The following is a 22546-nucleotide window of genomic DNA, read 5'->3' as shown; positions in this document are numbered from 1 at the left end:
AAAATATAGTGACCCTAAAACGTGTTACATGAGTAACTGCGCTATGTCTTCTCAATTGTGAGCCCTGCTTTCAAACTGTCAAAGAGGATATTTGCACTCAAGGAGCCATTCATTGACGCAATCATTTAAGATTTTGGAGTTTAGCCCAGCTACACATCACAATCCTCATTTTTCACTTACCCCTCTCAAAATTGTACACGGACACTGCGTGTATTCCTCGTAGCCTGGTAATTATGATAAACAATTACCTCCAAATACTTAAAGACAATACATAGTTTGCCATATACCCTTATTGCGTGTGATCTTCTATCAATACAAACATGAATTTTCTCAATGCATGGGCTATAAAAAAATCATTCATGGACTTTTTGCGACACTAAAACGAAATTCCATATTGACAAGGTTGAGAGCAAATTGGGGTTGAAATTGAAAACGAATCCAGCAAAGTTTTCTGTGCACGAGTAGAGCTGTGATCAACCTCCACTTCTGAGGCGGAGACCAACAAATGGACGAGACGCACAACAAATACGGCTGAGTGGCAAGTGGATTATTTGATTCTGATTCTTACCGGTAAGTGTCCTCTGTTATTGCCAAAACCCTTCTCAGCGCCAGTCATGTGGGAATGCATAGTTTATGTTTCTCAACCCAGATGGCGATGCCTGCTCTGCAATAGACATGTCGTAACACATACAAAATAAAAACTGGTGCCAACTGTTGGCAAACGTAAAAAGTACCATATGTGAAAAATACCACTTTGGTCCAAATTAAAAACAATAAAGCAATCCACCTTGCAAAAATAAATTTGATGTATTTCATAAAAAAAATATTTTTACTGTGCGAAATGAAATCTACACAGTCCTGTTTTGCATAATGTGTCAGACGGACTGCTGTCTCCTGCAGAGAAATGTAGCGTTTCGTGCAAAAGAAACTTTGTTGCCGAGAACCATATAGAGGTCGAAGGGCCAGTCAGAGAACCGTATGTCGCATTTGCTCAGTTTCCCGTGTTACCTTTGTCTTTTTGTTTACCCCTTTAACTCTCCTTTGAGAAAAAAATGACATCACATCGGCTTTGAAAATAAAGCGGTTGTGACTCCCAAAGAAATTCAGCATTATTTAAAATTAAGACTGATTAATATTGCTTTTCATTTTTTTTCTACATAAGAGGAGCCAAATATTTCACAGTTAAAAAAAAAACATGACAGTTGTCTAATACTGATTTGTGATGACTAAGAAAAACTCTTATTTCGTACAATTAGCGATCCCTTTTCTATCTCCTCTTTTTCCCTTCCCAAGCTTCCGGAATATGCCCACAATTGGCCGCAGAAGAACTTAAGAATCACAGCTTTATGCTTTCGAGGCTTAAAAATAAAAGAAATGCTGCTCATGCATTTCTTTCCGTATTGCAGACATGATTGTGTGTGCAGTGTATGCATGTTGCGGCGTGACAGGAGAGTCAACATTGTTCTGGTGAAGCCTATTTTGTTGTTCTGGAGACCCAAAAACAACAGAAATCCATTTCAACTTGAAGTGCTACAACCGAGTGGGGCCTGCCGCTGCCACACGTTAGTTTTGCCGTTGAGGTGAAACCAGAGGAGCTACTAGACTTTGGGGCCAGGAGGGTCCAACTCATTTGAATGTCCGTCCTCTGACCCCTCCCCTCCAGGTGAGGGGATTTCATCCGGAATGCCGTTTAAGTCGGACCTGGAAGCCGGTCTCTCCGACAGCTGTGATGATGAGGATCCCTCGCCCGATCTGGAAAGGGGTGCCCCGTTGATGCACGTCCCCGCTTCGGATTTTCCAAAATTAAACAATTTGCCAGGGTTGAAGGCTTTGTTGGGTGACTGAGAACGCTCGTGTGAGCTGCTACCTGTTGATGATGATGAAGATGATGTTGGCGTGCCGTTGGCGGTGACGGCGGCCGAGGAAGCCGCCGCAGACTCCTTTTTATTCTCGGGTGATTTGAGGAATTTGAAGCTGAGGAACCCTGGCAGCTTGGCTTCAGTGGGCGACTGGGGGGAGCGGGCGCCACCTGAGGAGAACTTGCTCTGCAACGGTATGATCTGTTTGAGCTTCATCACGTTGTTGTTGGCCAACAGGGAGCTGGGCCTCTTGGGCTTGTCTGACCCGCCTCCTCCGGCGCCGCCGCCAGGGCGCGATTTGCTGCTGTGGCTTTTGTCGTGATGGTGCTCTCCGGAGGAGTCGGCCTTGCTGTCATCTCGGTCCCTTTCTCTTCGGGCCATATGCTCCACTTGCCTCTGCCTCTCCTCCTCCTCCCTCTTCTTCCTCTGCAGCTGCTGGTAGTGCTGCTGAGCCTGACGCTCGTGCTTCTGCAGAAGAATTGGAAAAACAACCGTGGATTAGGACTGCAGACGCAATCGGACTTGTTTTATTTCTGTAAACTACTGCTGACAGAAAGCGGACAGTATGCGGTTCTTCTGGCAAAGGAAGAATGACATGTCTCATACACGTTAGGTTCAGTGAAGATTTAATTTGCCCGTCGGTGTGAATATAACGGTCAAGGCTTGTTTGTTTCTAGGCTGATTAGTGCTCTGCGAATGGCCGGTGACCAGTCTCACGTGGACCCTGCATCTACAACCGAGTCAGATGAGATAGCCTTCTGCTCACAGTGACCTGATGACGGATGGGTTAAATTCAAATTTGATCTCAGTCTCTAATTCTGATTACTGGGTTTCTGATGGATCTTCTTGTACTTTTTCTAATCTAAAAAAAACCCATCTTATTAAACATGATTTCCCCCCATAAGTTTAGAGGCACAGAAATTGATCCTCAAGAATTCTGCCGAGCAACAACTGACTGTGCATATGAACAGAAAACACGGTCAAATTCAAGTAATTGTGTTTATGGGCATGCTGTGCCTGCAAGACATTTTACCATTTCAATTTAGCTTGTCGCTGTCAAGTTGTTATTGAATAATGCAGATAATTTGTTGTCTATTTAGTACATTTGCTACTGGCTGAGAATTTGAAAATCTTGTTCCTTTAGGAAAATACAACATAAATAGTTTTTTTTTGCTTTATTTTTAACCCAAACTAGGTGTTAAAATTGTGAGGCAATTATTATCTAATATGTTCTAACCTCTGTGTGGGAACTCCAGCAACTGCCGTGTCATTTGAATATGATCATTTTTAAAATGGAGCTACTTTTGAACAGAAGTAATCAGAAAAGTTGTTTTGTTTTGGCATGCTTCATCAGGCCACATAAAATGAGGCTGACAGGATTCTGGCCTGCCGGCCTTAACTTTGTGCCTTACTGAACAAGCATTGACAACAAACAGTGTGCCATTGCTTGTCGCAGCTTTCGGCGCCACTTCAATGTAAACTCCAAAAGGTCAAACATGTTTGATTGATTGCAACTCATGTTGGGTTGGCCGTCTACACCTCACAGCTAACAATATAAATTGCAGACCCTGTGTGAATTAAAAAAAAGAATAAAATCCCTCCCTATCTTTAGTGGTTGGCACCCACCAATTTATCCATATAAAAATCTCACTTATTTATTGGTTCTCATAATTCACCTTAAAGGCTTCCCTGCGCTGATAATCCAGTTTAGCCATCTCCTCTCTGACCCATGTTGGAATGTCGGGAATGGCCACATGGATGACATACTTCAAGAGGACAGCGAAGTGCTGCAGATAGACAAGCAGACAGGTTGGCAGGAGGATGAGCGCACACGGGTAACATTCAAATGAATATGGAACAAAACATTCATGGATGCTTCTTGAACTATTTCTGACGCAACACTGAGGCTGTTCAGTTCTCCTTGAGATAAGCCTGACTTCTTTATCAGGCCAAGAGAGTGCTGCAGGCTGTTTACCTTATCTTATTATAGACAGCGACAGAGCTGTAGGCTCACAGAGCCAGAACACAAATATGTTACGGGTAGTTGAGGACAAATGAAAAGACTTGCCACAGTCCTCGACTTTCTGATGATGTGTCATCTTTCTTTAAGGTGTGCCTTAGCTATAAAAGCACACAGTTGCGCTTAAGGGGAAGACCACTCAGGTCCAAATAAGTGAAGCATTTTATGTTGGCACAAATCACATCGACAGTTGGCTCAAATTAGGTGCAAGGCAGGCAAAATGGCCACAAGCAAAGGCAGGGGGAAATATCAGAGTCACTGTTTCACTTTAGGAGGTAAATACTCAGTTTTGGTTAGGCATAATGCTGAACTCAATTAAACAGATAACATTTTTTTTCTGGTTCTGTGATTTACTCAAGGTTTCCACACGTAAAAAAGGAGAGCAAATGTAATTGCTCTCACACACACATTGAAGCTTATCTCCTTACCGGGCACAACCAGGATTGCATGTGCATAAATTGCTGCAGAGCATTTTTGTGCATTGAGCAGACCCAATTCTGGGTGGGTGCGGTATATGCAAATATATTAATTCAGCATCCACAATATGCTTTATCAAACCTGAGAAAACTTGCCCGGGCTGGTTTGCTATCTTATAATGACGCATCTATAAGGCAGGTTCAAATTGCACCTCAGAGCGAACACACAATTCAGCAGCCGCTATTTGGCATCTTAGTAAAAGATCGCAATCTTAGTGAACATGCGATTTAGCACGCTTTTGGGATGTTAGTAAATCAGGCACCTTAGTGGTTTCTAAAAAGTTGTTTCTAGATACTGTAGGTAAGGCATATGCAGTAAATCAGACATTTGTGAATTCTCGGCAAGATGTGCAGGACAGGTGCATCTCAATACTCATTATCATAGAAAACTTTTTACCATTCATGTACACCACCCTCCAAAAATATTGACACTCCTGGTTAAGATGTAATCTTTAACTTTGAACAATATAGGGCCAAAATTAATGAAAAAAAAAAGAGGAAAACCCAATCTTTAATTCAAGTGAGTTTATCCATATGGAAATGTTTTGTAAAATCCCTTTTGCAAACAAAACAGCAACTAATCTTCTTCTATGTTTCACAAGTAGGAAGAATATAGAAAGTGGGCTCCCCAAACATTCCGCTTTGCATAATCTAAAAAATAATCCAGGTCGCTTGAGGTCTGGGCACTGAGAGGTGCTTGATTCTTTTCTGGTGAACCATTTCTACAATTTTTATTCTGAGAGTCTACTGCTGCAAACTCAATTTATTTTAACACATCTTAACGAGGCTTGACAATGATTATGGCGTGCACAGCAGATTCATTCAACATATACACAGATGATTACTTTTTCAAAGGCCAATTCTGAATCTACAAAGTGTCATTTCTATATTCAAAATAATGTTATTGTTTCTTATTTAATACTGTCATGTCATTTCTTGTGTTGGATGTTGGTTTTCCATTAGCTGTAAGATATTATCATCAAATTACAAAAATCCTGACATGCTCCACAGTGTGTAGTGAGCCTAAATAGAACATAGAGGACATTTCACTTTTTCAATCGAACTATAACAACAGAGATGGGCATTTCGTCCCGGGAACAGAACCGTCCGGCCGGCCGGCATTTTTGAGACTGAGGACGAGATTTTTTTTTTTTTTTTTTTAAATGTCGGACTCGGCAAGGCTTGTGGACCGCCGCATGCATAGAATTCTAATATTTGCACTCGGAACAGAATGAAATCTTGCAATAGTGAGAGTTGAATTGTGAGAGCGACAGAGCGAGAGAGAGCAAGTGGGCAAAAACACGGAAAATAAATTGAGAGTCCGAATAAGCATTTTAAGTTTTGTTTAATCTGAGCAATTTAACGAAGTGCAATAAACACAGCCATCTCTACAGTGCAACACCGGTCCGAGGTCATCTGTCAATTTCCTCCCGTGTAACAAGGGTCTGAGAAAGGTTTTGGTACACTCCGTACACTCTGTGTGTTCAGCGTCGTTTGGGGGTAAAAAGCATCTCCTGACGTTTATTTAATAACATGGAGACCCGCAGCTATTCGTCCAAAGCAGCTAAGGGATGAACAAAAACGTTTTTATGGCTCAAGTTTGTTATTGTGGCATTAATCAGGTGTGTTTTCCGGGAATTACGGTAACTGGATGTGAATAGGAAATTAGCCAGCTAAGGTGCTTTAAATTCTGTTCATAAATGATAACATTTCTGCTGTTAGCCTCTTGTCATGCAAGGATGTTTTGTTTTTTTTGGTGGGTTGCGGGTGGTCAGGATGTCAAATGCAAGGATGGAAGCGTCGTGAAAGGACGCAGGACAGTTGTTTTTTGCGAATAAAGAGGGAGGGACAATGATGGAAGGGTGCCCAGGGCGCGGACGGAGGATGAGAGTAACATGCCCATCTCTGTATAATATTTATATTGATTGAGATGCACTTGTATATAGATGTACCTTCTCACAAAAGGCTTGTTTTTGTTGGGGTGGTCAGAGAAAAATCAATAGTGTTGAGCTGCAGTACCTCAAGGATGACAATGGAGATTATGGCCATCTCAGGGCTGAGCCAGGGGAAGAGGCGCTGCAGCTGGCCGCACTGACCAATCAGGTAACAGTTGACAATAATGGCAATCAAACCCATGGCTTCCATTGCGGACTGCAGCAGGAGAGCGAGAAACGTACAGCCTTGCTCAGGCAAAACGGAATCATTTTGTTTTTCGAGGAGCCTCGGGAGTTTTGGTTCTAACCTGCCACTGGCCAATGCTCTCCACTCTGAGACCAAATGGCCTCTGCAGACCCGTGCAGAGCTTGAAGGCATCGCTGCGGATCTCGATGATGTTGTTGATAAGTGCGCACATGGCAGCCAGCGGGAAGGCCGACGAAAACAGCACCACGTAGCCAAACTGGACAAACATCTCCTGGTAGTCCTGGAAAGTGTCCTGAGGAAGGATTGTCCGCATCAAGAGAAAGCGTGGCACAAGACACACAAAGTGAGAAGACGTTATGGGAAGTGAGCCTTTTCATTGTCATTCATTGTTTAGTCGAGTAAGCATTGTTTTTGTGTTTGCGTAGCTTACTTTGTATGTTATTAACTCATTTTAATTTTAATTTGTTGTAACTGCCTTTTTTTTTTCAGTGTCAGATTTTTACTTTGTCAACAGAATTTTGTGTTGTTTTCAAGCGCTCTATAAATAAAGTTGAGTTGGAGTTAATAACCCTGGACACATTCCTCCCACGTTCCCAAAATATGCATGTCGCTTATCCTCAAATTATTGTGAATGCTTGTATGTCAATATGTGCGCTGAGATTGGCTGACAACCAGTCCAGAGTGTACACTGCCTCTTGCGCAAAGTCAGCTGGGATAGGCCTGGTGCTGCATAATTCAGGATGACATATGAGGCATCTATTTAAAGTATATTGTTAACCATCTGCCAAAATTTCTACTTGTTTTCAAGTTTGCTTCCACATCTAGTGCTTGTATCTCAAATTTCTGCTCACAAGTCAAAACGAAAATTGGCCCAGCGATAGCCCCTACCACCAAGAACTCGGGCCACTTGCAAGTCGAGGCGCCATTGTAATTTAACAGACAAACTTTAAGATTTGTAACTGCTGGTCACCCTGTACCTCGTAAGTCTGCATGCAGCTCTCTATCTCCGCCTGAGTGAGCGTGGTGCTCTCCTTCACTTCCGGAGGGTTAATCCACGATTCCCTCTTTGCCGTGGGTTCGGCCCGCTCGGTGCTACGGCCTCTTCTCCGATTTCGCGGTGCGGCGCTGCTCTCGTTCCTGGAGGCAGGCGGAGCGGCACAGGCGGCAGCGGCGTAGTTGATTCCCTCGGCTGCACTCGCCACTCCCCCACCCGCCTCCTTTACGTCATGGATGCCATTATCGACATCATCGTCACACATTGAAAACACCGAGGTGGGGTCCATTCCTTTCTCCACCATAGTTGGGCTTCCCTCCTCCATAAAACTATTGTCCACGGGGTGGCCACTACATGCAGGCCTCCTGTCCATCTACACAACACAGAAGAATAGAAGCACTAAGAAGCATTATGATGAGAAAAAGAAGACGATGAATCATCTTTATTTACTGCAATATAGTAGTTTAAACCAGTGATTACAATTTCAATCACTGAGCTATGGCACAAAGTTTGCCATGAGAAATCAACTGGTGGGCACCAGTAAATGATCCAATGACACTTGAATGATCCAAAAATGATATATTTCCGACAAATCAGGGTTCTCGCTCTGGGAATTATTCTCCAGGACTTTTTCATCTGCAACAGGACTATCCTTCAACCAACGGGCCGGTAGGCGGCACAGATGACAGGGAAAAAAAACGTCGTACTTCCAGTTTATTATTCGAGGTGGAAAAATATTTTATGTTGAAAAGTGACCGGCTTTCTCTGTTACATCGGACTCTCTACGCTAAACGTCTTGATCGCACATTATGCCGCCGAGCACCGCCCTCTCTGCCGGCGGTCTGCAAAGGTTTGGGACTCGCATGAACCAGGTCCGTGGCGGGAAAAAGCGGTTCGGGACCACTGTGCTACAGTACGAACCAAGTTGTCATCACAAAATACACTCATGCATTGCACCACCTCAATGTTTGGACGAGTGTTATTTCCTACAATTAGACCTTATATTTTGTACATTTAACCATATTTCTCCAACCAATTACCACACCAAATTGGCTCAAATAAATGAATGGCTCTCTCACAGCTGCGAAGCAATTCTCATCGTTCACCCCAAAAGCGCCATTCAAAAGAACAAATAAAAGATCTCACTTGGATGTTGACAACTAAATTACTTTCATTGCTAAGTAAATCTATGGAATTTAGTTGAGCTGCTGACGGGCTGGAGAGAGGCCAAGCTCCATTCTAGCACCAATGGCACCGCCAAAGCCAGGACGACTCGCCCTGGGGCTTACACTAGCTAGAAAGTGCATGAAAAGTCTCTGTTCTCGGCACACATACACAGTATTTTAATAGATCTGAACTCCAAATAAAGTTTTCCTCAATCACATATATTCGGTTTCAGCTGTTGGACAATGGAGCAAGTATGAAATACTGAATGAAACTCCTGTTACCCGTCGCTATCTCGAGGCTGTCGTCATGGTCGCTGCGGCTTTACTGAAAGCAGAAATGTATTTCATCTCAGCACGCACGACCAAAAGTGATGGCACGGTCACGACAGTTCTCCGTTCACCCAACAAAGGCAACAGAGAGAGGGAGAAAAAGATCACACTCTTGAACTCAAAGTCGCTAGGTTTTGCGTGTCTTTGGAAAAAATAAATCCTTATTTGGTACTGGAAAAAAAAAAGTCTGATGGAAACATTGGGCAGCAAAAGTGTTCTAAGGGAGTATGCAATTTGATTGGGTGCTCAAAACACAGATGAAACAGAAAAACCCTGCAGCTCAACGTTGCCATACGTCTGTTTAGCGATTTGTGTTCACCCACAGGCACAGCAAGCACAGAGAGGAAAAACTCATTTCCAGGACAAGTCAAGCTTTTTACAGGACATTAGACCTTTTTTGGTCATTTTCCAGGACAGACAGACAGAATAATTACATTTTCCTCCACTAGATGGCAGGAAGGTACAAAATGAACCTGGGTATGCAATTTTTGATGTGACACAGCTGCCGACCTACCTTCTCTATGAAACTGACTTTCCTCAGTTTCAAACCGCAGTCGACCAGATTCTCTTCCTCGGTTTCTCCTTCACTGAACCTCCCACTGTCAGCCTCGTCCCTCTCGCCACTCTCCTCCTCATCGGGCACCCCGCATCCCCCGTTCAAACACTTCCTTTCCCTGTATTGATAGAATGACAGTCGGTGAATATAAACTGCCGCTTTCATGACATGCTGATGCGATACAGGTGCATCTCAATAAATTAGAATGTCATGAAACAATTCATTTACTTGAGCAGTTGAATTAAAAAAAAAAACTCATTTGCAGTGTGATACAGGTAAATTAAACAGACTGGATAGAGGAATACTTTTCATAAGGCAAATTTTATGATGTGGCAATTTTCTCAATGGTTTTTCATTAACTTGTAAGCTATAGTCACCAACATTATATAAAAAAAAAAGAAAATCATGAAAAATATTAATATTTGCTACCAATCATTTTCCATTAATGTTTCATTTACATACAGCAGAAATGAGTTCTGGCATTAATAATAATGAATTGGTATTGAGTGGTACAACTAAAGAAATTTGCAACATGTCCTTGTGCTTAAGTTAGTTTGAGCTCCTCACTCAAACTACTCCATAAGACTGAAAGACTGCAGTTATTGTAGCTCATTTGAAAAGAGATGGGAGGGATCAGGTGGATCAAACCATTTTTGAAGCAAACGGGGATTACTGTATTTGTTAAGATGAAATTTGACCTTTCTATGAAGCATTGTATGCTTTTAAGACTTCAAAAAAGGACATACTGTAAATAAAATTTAAAATGTTGGTTGTGCATGGATTTATTTACGTTAGGGAGGCTTCAGCACGCTTACACTTTCACCTTACTTTTATTTTAATTTCATGATACGCACATGCATGATTAAACGTGAAACATTCACATCAGACTCTTAGGAAAATATTTTCAATGTTGCTTGTTTGGAATTGTGTGGCCATTTTCAATTACACTGTTCAAGTACAAAGAGCAACGTGATTAATGTCCTAATAACAATAAAGGGATTTCTAATTCTAATTCTAATTCAATTCATAATGTATTGCACGTCATACTTAGTGGCTAATGTCTAGCCAGTGCAGAGTGGATCGTATAAGTACTGTAGTGTTCTTTGCAATGTGTATCTTAATGGTCAGTGGGTGACCTTTTGTCTGTGTGCCCCACCCCCGGCCTGGTGCCCCTCAGACCAGGTCCTGGCATGGCCGGGTCAGTGGGCGAGGCCTGTGCTTTCCCAGCAGCCAGCCTGGCGTATTTTAGCAGCACGGAGATCAACAGGTCCCACAGGGCTCGCAAAGTGAGCTCGCCCAGTTTGTGGCGCTCATACACGTAAGGCTGCAGCACCTCCTTCACATTTTGAAGGAACTGACGAATGATGAGCAGAGTGGCCAGCATCTGACAACGACAGAAACAGAGAGTTACAACAACATTCAATGTTGAGCCAAGCAAAAAAAAAAAAAAAAAAGTACATCTGGGGCAAATATTAATAAAAGCGGATCTTCATGATTTGTTCCTTAGACAAGAGAAAACCGCTGACCTGGAAAGTGTAGACACTAAGTCAATAATATCTTTCACCTGGAGGAATCCTCATATTCCTCCAAGAAAGTAATATCCACTTCTTCATATGAATAATGAAAACGTGTCCATAATTGGGTGTTAATGCTCGCTTTTGAACCCTCCAAGCGTCATCTACACGTTGCCCTGACAAATAATTGAGGTACAGGCCTTTTAAATCTCAGCATCATGGAAGAATTTGTTTACTAGAAAGCTTTGTTTGAGCATGCGTCATGTCCATAGTATGACTTTCACAACATATTTTGCCTGTCCTTATCAAACGCGTGAACAGCATCATCCTTAATGGATACATGCAGAAGAATTTATTTATAGAGTCAAACTGATTAGGTCCTTACCTCTTTGAGCCGCTCCATGTCTTTGAGGTAGAATCCAATGTAAAAAAGGCTGAGATATGAATTTACGAACTGAAACTGTGGGAGAAGATGAGATGATAAACTAAAATCCAGTTGTAGCTAATGCTGGATTGATAGATTTGAAGAAATGCAAGATCACTCACAAGAACCATTTTGATGATGAGATTTTTCTCATAGGCACTCTGGAGTCGATAGTTTTCTGTGGAAGCGGAACGTTTTTATAAAATTACTGATGTAGAGCAATTAAAATGATTCATACTTGTGTTTTTGTCACCACCAGCTCTCACTGAAACCAATAGGTTTTTTTTTTTCCTAAAAGATATATTTTGGACTTGGGCCAACTAAATAAACGTTTACTTACCCATGTCATTGAGCCAGCAGGCAATTTTCCTGTACACCTCATCACATGCAGTCACAGTGATCGCGAGCATTATCTTCGGGATGAAGCGAGCCAGGCGAGGCATTTCCTTGATCCCCATTACAAACTCCTGCATAGGCACAGCAATCGTTCACTTACATTGATCATTATTAGGTTAATGGCTTCCGCCCATATTCCAAAACACACGTAAGTTAGGTTAAGTGAAGACTTAAGACTTAAGACACATTTTCCATATGAATGAGTGTGAATAGTTGGTAGTTTCTATGTGTTCTGAGATTGGCTACTAGCCAGTCCAGGTTGTTCATCTCCCATCCGAGTCATCTGGGAGAGGTTCCAGCAATCCAAAGACGAATGGCATAGAAAATAGATGGATGGAATCTCCTGACCCATAGATTTAAGTATTTTTAAATATAATCCGTTTTTATGGCGTACAGTCAGCAACTTGTGTTTTCAGAGCGGTGTGAAACTATTCTAACGTTTAAAGAATATTTTCATGACATTGCCTCTGTTATTGTAACTAACCATGAGATTACTGTTTGTCACTTTGACTTGTTGTAATGTCTGCTGACCTGTTAGATCTTCTAAAAGCTGTGTATTTTTAGAGAGGTTATCATTTGACATTGATATGGAACAATGCAAAGTACAGATTAGGACTATAAATTGCTTCAGAGTATGAGTCAAAAAAATGTAACAGGAAGACGAAATAAAACACAAGTCGCATTAGACTAGAAGTTGCCTTTTTGGGGCAAGTTTGTTTTACAAAAATCAAGACCAAGAACATTAGAGCTCAGACTTGCACCCAAAATGCCCGTTCCCTAATCGTGTTAGCAGCAGCAAACGAGTTCCGGTCGAGTTTGAAATTTTCGCATCTTACTATGGATTGCTAGTAGAAGCAGAAGAACGAGTAGTCATGGCAACCAATGTGTGACATTTGTCATTCGTCTGCTGCCGCCTCATCGGCAACAAACGAAGGGAATGGCTCCCAACTAAATCCCTAGTTTAGCAGGTAGCACCCACCACAACGAGGGACCTACCTTTTACAGCACCAAAAACGGACAATAATTGACCAGGATTCCACCTTTGGCCTCGATGCAAAGCGGATTTTAGGTAAATGAAGCCATTTTAAATTAAAAAGAAAAAGTCAGACACTAAAGGATGCCCATGTTGCTGAGGAAGGACAACAAAATTAACAAATTTTGGCACTGACATGAGGAGATTTTCATTCGTCAGTGTAATCACCACTAACCAGGTCAACCTCTGAGTCCGTCACGGAGGGAAGCCCGTTTCACAGACAACTGATGGAAACACACACAGCATGTCTCCTGCACGTTTGTTGGTGGGGTGAATGAACAGAACCAAAAATGCTAGCCTTGAAATCCAGACTCAACGCTGCACCAGCGACTGAGTAAACAAATTTAAAGGCACAGTTGGTTTTGAACTGGGCCGAGCCGCAGTCAAGGGCAGGCAGACCAATTTTTTCATGAAGAAAGAAAGTGGGTTTGGCTTGTCGGGCTACGAAATGCCTGTAATATTTTAAATCCATAGAGTGACAAGGCTGTTTATTTTGTACTCCTTTCCTGGTCTATAGCGCGATAAAAATGCCTTATGGCCATCTTTAAGTCTTCTTTTCTTGGAGAGTTAGAGCACCAAGGCTGACAATGCAGCCAGCCTGCAGCTTCAGAGTTTATCCGCTATCTCCCAAAATCATGACCCATTGCCACCATAATGTATCTGGAGATGGATTAAAATACAATAATCATGGTCTAAAAATATTAGAATGTAATCCATAATATTTTTTATTCATTGCACGTCATTAGGTTGCCTCGTAGAGTGGAAAGATTCCGTCAACTTTTAGAAAAAAAGAGTGACTGTCACCAAAATATACGTGGGGAAGATAAAGACAACAGTTTTACCAGTGCCAAATAATAATTCTGGGTTGTTGTTGGTGCAGTTTTTTCTCTTATAAACAGACATGCTATCTTTGATTATATTTGATAACGGATTATTGAATCAGAATGCAGAACACAATCGTTCATACGGCATATTTTGTTAAAAAAAAAAATACTGAGGGAAGCGGTGTCTGAAGCACAGTGAAACTACCCTAACTGACTGACGATTAAGGTTTGGTTTGGTTAGAAAAAAACAATGCTCTGCCCAGGCCACAGGCGAATAACGGACCGGCAAAATTTGGATAAATTCCCAACTCTGGCAAACATGATTGGGCAAGGAGGATTTTGGGTGCCAGTCCTAGTTCTAATACATACACAAATGTCACTTTGAGTCCATGTCACAGTAACAGCCAAACTATGAAAAAAAAGTGTCCAGCCAATGTAAAGGTGGATGACTGACCTGTAGCTCAAAGCAGATGAGCATAACCAGGAAGACAAAACAGAGACAGAGAAGACAGATGGGCAAGCTGACCAGCCACCTGAACACACGTCTGCGCCAAGGCGGATAGTAGAACTCCTCACATCCTGTGACAGGACTACAGCGCTTGACTCCCTGCCCGGGCATAAAGAAAGGCGTTAAATAGAGGAAAAGAAAAGGAGAAATGGAGAAGATAAAAGTATTGACGAGTTGGAATATTTCAGACCCGGAACTGAGGACGTGGTTCCTCCAGGGATTCGGCAGGCGTGTCTAGAGTTCCCCATTTATATGCCAGCTCAGCACCTCTCCTCTTCCACCGTTCAAGGAACAAAGTGGCCCACACCACGTTGAAGAGCGCAAAGACCACGCAGCAGATGTCACGGCTCGTCTGATTCGACAAAATAAAGCACAGTCCACCTTTCTTGACCTGATATAGTTCATCACAGTTTATGGAATAAGTGGTTCAATTTTATCTTTTAAATATATTTAAACTTAAAGTACATAAATATATGAACTGTAGTGTAAAAGAAAGTGGATACAAATTTTACATTTTTTTGGCTTGACTGGGTGGAAAATGTAATAAGTTAGTTTTTGTTTGGAAAAAAAAGTGTTTTTTGTTTTCTTCTCAAGTTTTAATTTCATTCTGTGAGGTGATTCATTTTGTGTTGGCACTTCAATGAGTTTCTTTGTTGAAAAGTGTTTATCTTGACAAGATGTGACCTTTTGGTTGGCTTATTTCCTGTAAAACTTTGTATTGAGTATTTAGTTTTTTTGGACTGAAGTTGATTGAATAAATCAATAAATCAAATTGATATTGACTGATCACTAATTGGCAATTCATCAAGTCCACGTTGCTCACCTGATCCGACTCGGTGAGCATCCACAGTACAAATCCGATCACAGCAGGATACAACATAGAAGTGGTGTAAAAACCCAGCCAGGCAAAATACATGGCTATCTTCACACCAAAGTAGTCACAGATATCGTCTATAAAAAAATGCAGAGCAAGCAAATAAAACAAGTCTCAGTCGTCATATTGTGCAAATGTTGCCTGTTATGTTGAACTGACCTAAGGGCTGCTTCTCACAAACAGCCTGGACCCAAGACTTCATTAAGTGACTCAGGACACGCCGTTCGTGGAGGGGAAACATCTGTTGGATCACACCTCTAGCGCTCAGCTCTGGGACTAGAATGGATGATTCGGCATGGTCATAAATGAAGCCATTTCTGTTGTTTCGACTTTGTACGCAGTTGTTGGAAGTGATGCTTCTTACTGATTGGTTGACCCTCCAGGAAGTTGATATTGTGAAGCACCTCCCCATGTTTGGCACGTAGATTATCCAGCCAGTATTTAATGATGCTCTGCCTCTCCTAAAGACAGAACAAAGTCACATGTTAAGGAAATGCCGGGGTTAAAATGAATTTTATCCATTCATTGATCACATTAATGGATGCAAAGTTGCTTGGATGATGATGATGGAGATTTATGGAGTTCCTCAGGGGTCTGTAATAGGCCCAAAATTATTTATATTCCATATTAACGATTTACTGTTTGTATAGATTACAAGCATGCGCATGCAAGCGTGTTTCTGTGCCTGTGAACTGACCTGCGAGGTGAAGAAGCACAACTCGCTCTCAATGTTCTCATAGATGTAGTCCTCCTCGCAGGAAAAGCTCCGTGTTCCTGCTCCAAACTCGGGCTTCACCGCTTTTCTCAGACCCATCTCTTCTGCACCTCGCAACAAGCTGTGGAAAAAAACAGTCACGCCTGAAAATAAAATTCTTAATCAATGTGTCTTCAGTCTGTCACCAAAAAAAGCGAAGCTGTGGATCTCACCTGCGCTCATTCCCGGGAGTCTTACTCTATTGCTTTTTTCTTTCATCCATTTTATAGAGCACTTTTTCCAAACCTCTCCCAGCTGATTTGGGTAAAGACAAATATACTACAACTGAAATGATCACCAGTCAAGTTGTTCATTTTTCCCTATCCATCTATCCACCTGTTTTCTATAGCTCCAATCGGGTACCGGTAGCCTATCCCTGCTGACTTGTTGCACGGCAGGGTACAACCTAAACTGATCATGAACCAGTCGCAGGTCACATGCTAACAAATGACCTACCACACGCCTATGGACAAGTAAAATCCCCCAACATGCATTTCATTGGAATGTTGGAGGTGGTGTGATGAACCTGTGCAAATCCAGCCAAGCACGGGGAGAACACTGAAAACTAATATACACTCAGGTAACAATGTACAACGGAATAATTACAATAAGTACTATAATAAGAAAAGTTACAACCTGATTTTGGTTGATCAAAGATGGCTGCTTTTGGATTGTTGCCTAAAAGTGTCAAACAACACGCGCAGAAAGAATTTTGGTCTTTTTCTAATGATCAAATTCAAACATCCTGCCTTTTTCACTTAAGTCACAAATTACTACCAAATACTGCAAAAAGGTTCAGTTTATTGCATTAGTGGAGATCTCACATGTACATGCTGGGGATTTCTGATTCTGATGTCTGAGGATGTTTCGCATATTTAAGAACAGATTTTTACAGGAATTGTGACTGGATAGAACACATTAACATTAGCAATAAGAATTATTTCCTCGTTATTTTTATGTGCGGGTGCAATAAATGGGAGCAGTGCAGTCACACGCCGTGCTTGTGCATTCGCTGTCGCTTTATGAACAGTGATCTATTGTCTTAAAGTCATTCCAGCTCTCCTGTGTTTCATCCTCATCTAATTTCCCTTCAACCTAACCACCTCAACCCCCATCTTCCTTGGCTCTTCATCCTTTTTATATTTCCTTCCTCCCCTTTTATCCGATCATCCTTTCTTCCTCTCCCACTGTCCTTCCCAAAGGCTGAAATCAGCCACACGTCCTCTGTTCCCTGCGTGTTGTCATGTCATCTCTTATCGTCGCATTTATGTTCACACACATGAACACACAATGGGCGTAAAGCCGAGGTGGCCCGGCAACATCCATCCATCCATCATGCACCTCCAGGCTCTTGGGGAACAATACAGTGCAGCATGTTCAACATCATGATGGATTACAGTGTAAACCAAAAAAAGAGATGAGCTGGAAGCGTGTGTGTAAGAGCTTAGAAGGCAGCGCCATCGCAGTCCAGGTACTCAGGGAAGGAATCATTCATGGTGAACTAAGCCATAAATGGAGGCCTCCAAAGACTGTGCGTCTTACTCCCATTTCTTTACTCATTTGCTGATGGCGTCTTTATATATTCCCTTTTATTCAAACCATCAACGGTGTTTCTTGAAATTTTGAACTACAATGACCTATTGTCTAAGGTAAGAAAAAACATTTTACTAGATGAAAATCTAAAAACCAGTTGAGTAAACACTAAGTCACAAAATTAAGTTCTGGCGTTTGCACTGTTCAAAATGTTGACAATGTTTTCCATTTTACTAAATACAAACAAATATAGGTTATCGGTCTCCTGACTACAAATATCAGTATCGGCCGTGAAACAAATTGTATCGTATTGGTCTATCTGTTGTTTCGAGATAGTTGAAAATGACACCTGTTCAATGACCTGATCTCCTTGTCTGAGGTTACAAGATGTTTCAAAATCTGACAATGATTTTAATTAACCGTATTTTTTGCACTATAAGTCACCCCAGAGTATAAGGCGAGCCAGTCAAAAAAATTTGGGGGGAAAGAACAGGGGTGCCCGGACTTGCCCCCAAAATCCTGGTTCCCTAATCGTGGGTGTGTTCACATATACACTCCGAGAGCCTGCTGCTTCACTTCGACAATTCGGAAAGTCAGAGAATTGTTCATTGTGGCATTACATTTTTCAGAGAGGCCCCAAAAAAGGAGTGACAGAGCGCAATGCATCAGGCTGAACAGGTGGAATAGGTTGCTGCAGATTACTTGATAACATAGGCTGCATTCAGAAATTAATGAGAGGGGAGCGCACTTGCCTTTCCCAGCACACACAAACACACACGCTCTCAGAATGGTGTCAGGGCGTCAGTGTGACTTTCCGAATGCACCCCACGTTGACGGCATCAAACAAGTTCCGGTTGGACAAAACCTCAGCTTCCACGCAATTTCGTTTTTTTACTTTTTTTTTCAGTTTGAAATGGCCTACCTCAACTAGAATCCCACATCACATTGTGACCAAAGGTAGAATCCTGATTGTTTTTTTTGCACCTTTTGTAAATCCTTGTGGTGTAAGGAAGCCGCTAATTAAACTCGTGATACGTCCCACATTCCTTGTCATGAGAACTACTTTCTTTTCGGCATCAGTTTTTTCTACTTTCTTTTGGCGGTCAGCAAATACTTTTGGTGCCTTACCGCCACCTTCTAGCCAGTGGCGGTGATGCAAAAAAATTATTTGCCAACAGGCAAAAGTCAACATGAGGCAATGGGAATTTTGGGTCCATGCTCTAATTTTAATGTATACAAGTCACGCCTGAGTTGAAGTCACAGGAGCAGCCAAACTATGAAAGAAGTGTGTAACTTGTCAGCTAAAAAATACGGTACTCATGCATTTGATCATTTTTGCATTGACACTTGGGCCAAATGGTTTCACTTGACAATACCGCCATGTCGAAAAGTCACTGCAGGGCATCAGCAGAATTTGCACGAAGGACATTGTCATCCGCATAGCAAACACTGTTGATGATCTTGCTGTTTAGCTTAAACCCTTCAGGCTTTTCCATGAGTTTTCTCAAGATCATTTCCCTGTTTAACAGTGTTTGGTGACAACTCATCTGAGGAAAGCAAAATGTTCAGCTTTAGAAATTAAGGAAACTTTGTCCACTTGTAACCCCCTGTTTTAATGTGCAATGTGCTTGACTGGCGACCAAACTAACGTCAGAATAAAAAAAATAAAATAAATAAATAAAAAAAACAGCTCACTTGTGACTCTGAGTGTAAACAGGATATAGGGTAGAAATAGGATGTATAGATTCCATTACAACACACATACTGGAACTGAGTGCTATGAACACTGTAATGAGAAGGCTACACCAGTAAAGGTGAACGCTCAAGGTGAATTTGAAAGGACAGAATAATTTCTGGGTTGCATTCTGAGAATGTAGGTCAATCTCAAAGGCAGCAATTTGTATGTGTTCACATTGTTCTGGTGATGGGTGTGTGTGCGTGTGTGTGTGCACAAGAGAGAGAGAGAGAGAGAGAGAGAGAAAGAGAGAGAGAGAACGAGAGAGAGAGAGCGAAAGAGAGAAACAGAGAGAGACAGATAGAAAGAGAGAGAGAGAGAGAGAGAGAGAGAGAGACAGTGAGATCGAGAGAGAGAGAGAGAGAGAGAGACAGTGAGATCGAGAGAGAGAGAGAGAGACAGCGAGAGAGAGAGAGAGAGAGAGACAGCGAGAGAGAGAGAGAGAGAGAGCTGACCAGTATGAGTCACACAAGAATCATTCTAAAGCCCGCCGGTACACTTTCAGAAAGTGGTCCCTCTAGCCTCCTCCTGCAATACGGTACCTGACATGTCATCTTCCTTTTTCATTATATTCATTTTGAGCTCAGCCGCACCTTTTTACTACTTCTTATCCCATCTTCACCAAAGAGTCAGCAGAGACGACTACACAGAACTGTCCATGCCGCTAAGACCTTTTGCTTTGTATTTTCACTATGCTCTGTGACAGTAAAATGTTTCGGTGTTCATTTGTTGAGAATTATGGGTTCCAGCTGGGTGGTGATGGCGTAAAACTTAAGATAACTTTCAGCCACGCAAGTGAACAGGGGAGCCCTGGAGTGCTGAGACATCACAACAGCATCAATGATGATTTGCTATGTACAGTAGGGACTGTGCTTGCAAGAGCTGTAGCCAAATATAACAGCATGATAAATGATTGTTAAAATTTACAACAACCTAAAAAAAACTTTGCAATGTGTCTGACTTTAACAGTAAATGAAAAAAAAGGAAGGGAACCAATAAAAATGCTTGATCTGGAACCTATCCGTTGGCCACAGGGCACATATTGACAAACAAGCATTCACATTCACACCTTTGGACAATTGAAATTGTTCACCACTTAAGAAGCCCAATGTGGTACCTTGTCCAACAAAGGGTTAAGAAAAGAAACAGTCAGCGTCTCTGCATTCTTACTTTTCATAGGTGGCGGTGACGAAGAATGCGTAGACCCGCGTATGCTTATGATGACGGATTTGGATGATGAGCTCTGGAATTCCCAACCGGATGTGGTTCAGTAGCCATAGCAACGTGTGGTCATCTGTCGTATCTGTGATGGAGATGAAAGATAAAAATACATTTTCAACTAACCCTTTTCATACACCTTTGTGTATTGTGTCAGTCTGTGTGCTGAAGTAACAGCTGGGGGTTAAGTGATGAACAAACAAAGCACTCTGCTCCGCTCAACAGCATTTGGGATTTGGCTCGTAGGAAATATTTTTCTGTCTCTCTGTCTAAGGCTAAGACATGTAACGAAACGGTAGCCTGGTTCTCTAACTTTCATCAGGGTTTCCAATTTTCCAAAACGTTTTATAAATGCTCTCAAGTACTATAATATATAATATATATATATATAATATATATATATATATATATATAATTTGACAATATATCATCTTATTCTCATGTCCTCCCTCATCTGGTTGTTCTCATCACATTTTATTGCATAAATATCTTTATGGATAAAGGAGTAGCCTGCACACGCCATCATTTAGAAGCAGTAAGCTCAAAATGATTTTGTAATTATTCATCTAAAAAAAGAAATTGAGTTCCATAGGAAAAAAAAAACCTTCCACCAAATAATGGAGTTTTTATTGATGTCTTTCAGTTGGAAATGACACACAATAGTGGGAAAAGAGGTGTTCATTTTTTAAACATTTGTTCTTTTAATAATCATTTACATACCGACAAAAAGTTCCATATCAAAAATTATTCTCACCTCTTTGTCATAATTAGCAAATTTAATGTTCCAAATTAACAAGTACCAATAATGTGTTTCCTTCAAATTGACCGATAAGATCTGGGATGTGAATCGTATTTAGAATGCAAAACACTGTCAAACTGGGACATATTGTTCATGAATATATCAAAACCAAGTACAACTCGAATGTGTTATTTTACTTGCTTTCGCTTCAAATATGGCCAGGGTATGAATCATTTGGGGCTTAACCGTACATGTTGGAGCTGCTTGTCATTTTCTAGCGGCTGCTGTTTTGAGGGTTTTGGTTTTGCAAACAGAGCTCCCACAGAAAATAATCCAGTTCTAACGTTGCATAACTTTTTGTAAAGTTTTCTACTAAATTCATTTGAGAGGATGTCTTGTTGAGTATTGTTGACTTTGAGTATGAAATATTGTAGGATGAATGCCTCATTTGTTTTGGGAAAAACACATTTGTGTGTGTTGATTGTTTGACCTGCAAATGTCATGAGGACATCACAGTTCTCGGTGGGCACCGTCTTCATCCAAGACTTATGAGACATGACGTGCCTGCCAGCCTGCAGCAGCCTCTTTCCAAACAATTTATCTGTGTGGGTGAGAAAAACACAAATGGGGGGACAAACACAGACACTAGGTCATTTTTTTACAATGTCTTAAAGAATTGGCAACCCGCTTTCCATTGGACACTTTGAAATATCAGAGGTACTCATGTCACAATATGAGATTGAGAGAATCCACCGGGGGCTACATAACAGACAATAATATCATGTTAAAAAGTAATTGCGTGGTTACCTGTATTTGTGTCACGCTGATATAGGCCATTGCATGTCACACTAACAATATACCACAAATCTTCTCAGTTATTCTTTTTTTTCTTTTTTTTTTTTTTAACAACACACTATGACTGCTTAGATTTTCTACTTTTTCTTTTCATGTCACATTTGATAAACCTTTATCAAATGAGAAATGCACCCAGTAGATAACGAAGAGACACAGTCGCCGACATTTTGTACCAATGTAGATATAAATCTAAATAAGAGGCTTTGACAAATCTGCTTCAGACAAAAATAGATTCAAAATAAAATAAAGAAAAGATGAGCTGGACTGTAAAGTAATTTGAGAACATGCTGCAGATCTCAGTCAAAATCAAAACTCAGGACTGTATAAAACAAATCATATTGGAGATTTGAGCACGATATATAACAATACATATGACAAACAACAACAATCTGGTGTATCACTCAACAGAAACTGATGGGTGGAAGGGAAGGCTCAGGTTGTCACATTCACTCCTAACATGGTGCCTTGCATTAAAATTAACCACGGGGGATTGCGGGCACGATTTTTGGGCAAATACAAGACTAGACACAAAGATGGGAACTTCCCATCAAACCCTTTGACTTTACATTAAAAGACGCCCCAAAACTGAGACAAAA

At 41.4% G+C, this 22546-nt stretch overlaps 1 protein-coding gene across 2 annotated transcripts in view; it reads right to left on the bottom strand.

Annotated features, from left to right (window-relative positions):
* Positions 1–1576: 1576 nt before the first annotated feature.
* Positions 1577–22546, bottom strand: part of ano8b (anoctamin 8b) — a 35335-nt gene continuing 14365 nt past the window's right edge. Inside the window, exons 2-19 of one of the 2 annotated variants that reach the window (XM_088312285.1) lie at positions 21586–21696; positions 20309–20441; positions 15814–15952; positions 15481–15577; positions 15276–15392; positions 15066–15193; positions 14433–14594; positions 14189–14341; positions 11822–11948; positions 11604–11659; positions 11443–11517; positions 10680–10927; positions 9502–9661; positions 7475–7864; positions 6598–6789; positions 6375–6506; positions 3536–3646; positions 1577–2327 (exon numbers count right to left, since the gene is read on the bottom strand). In XM_088312285.1, coding sequence (XP_088168411.1) covers positions 1599–2327; positions 3536–3646; positions 6375–6506; positions 6598–6789; positions 7475–7864; positions 9502–9661; positions 10680–10927; positions 11443–11517; positions 11604–11659; positions 11822–11948; positions 14189–14341; positions 14433–14594; positions 15066–15193; positions 15276–15392; positions 15481–15577; positions 15814–15952; positions 20309–20441; positions 21586–21696 — 3260 coding nt within the window. In that variant the 3' untranslated portion in view covers positions 1577–1598. Of the gene's footprint in view, positions 2328–3535; positions 3647–6374; positions 6507–6597; positions 6790–7474; positions 7865–9501; positions 9662–10679; positions 10928–11442; positions 11518–11603; positions 11660–11821; positions 11949–14188; positions 14342–14432; positions 14595–15065; positions 15194–15275; positions 15393–15480; positions 15578–15813; positions 15953–18325; positions 18444–20308; positions 20442–21585; positions 21697–22546 lie in introns of those variants that run through there. The other variant, XM_088312286.1, reaches the window with a different exon arrangement.

Source organism: Idiotropiscis lumnitzeri, chromosome 13 (assembly GCF_059441095.1).
Source record: "Idiotropiscis lumnitzeri isolate Australia: NSW breed Sydney's pygmy pipehorse chromosome 13, RoL_Ilum_1.0, whole genome shotgun sequence".
NCBI classification, from domain to species: Eukaryota; Metazoa; Chordata; class Actinopteri; order Syngnathiformes; family Syngnathidae; genus Idiotropiscis; species Idiotropiscis lumnitzeri.
Note: the sequence above shows the minus strand (reverse complement) of the source record. Positions and strands in the feature narration are given on the sequence as shown.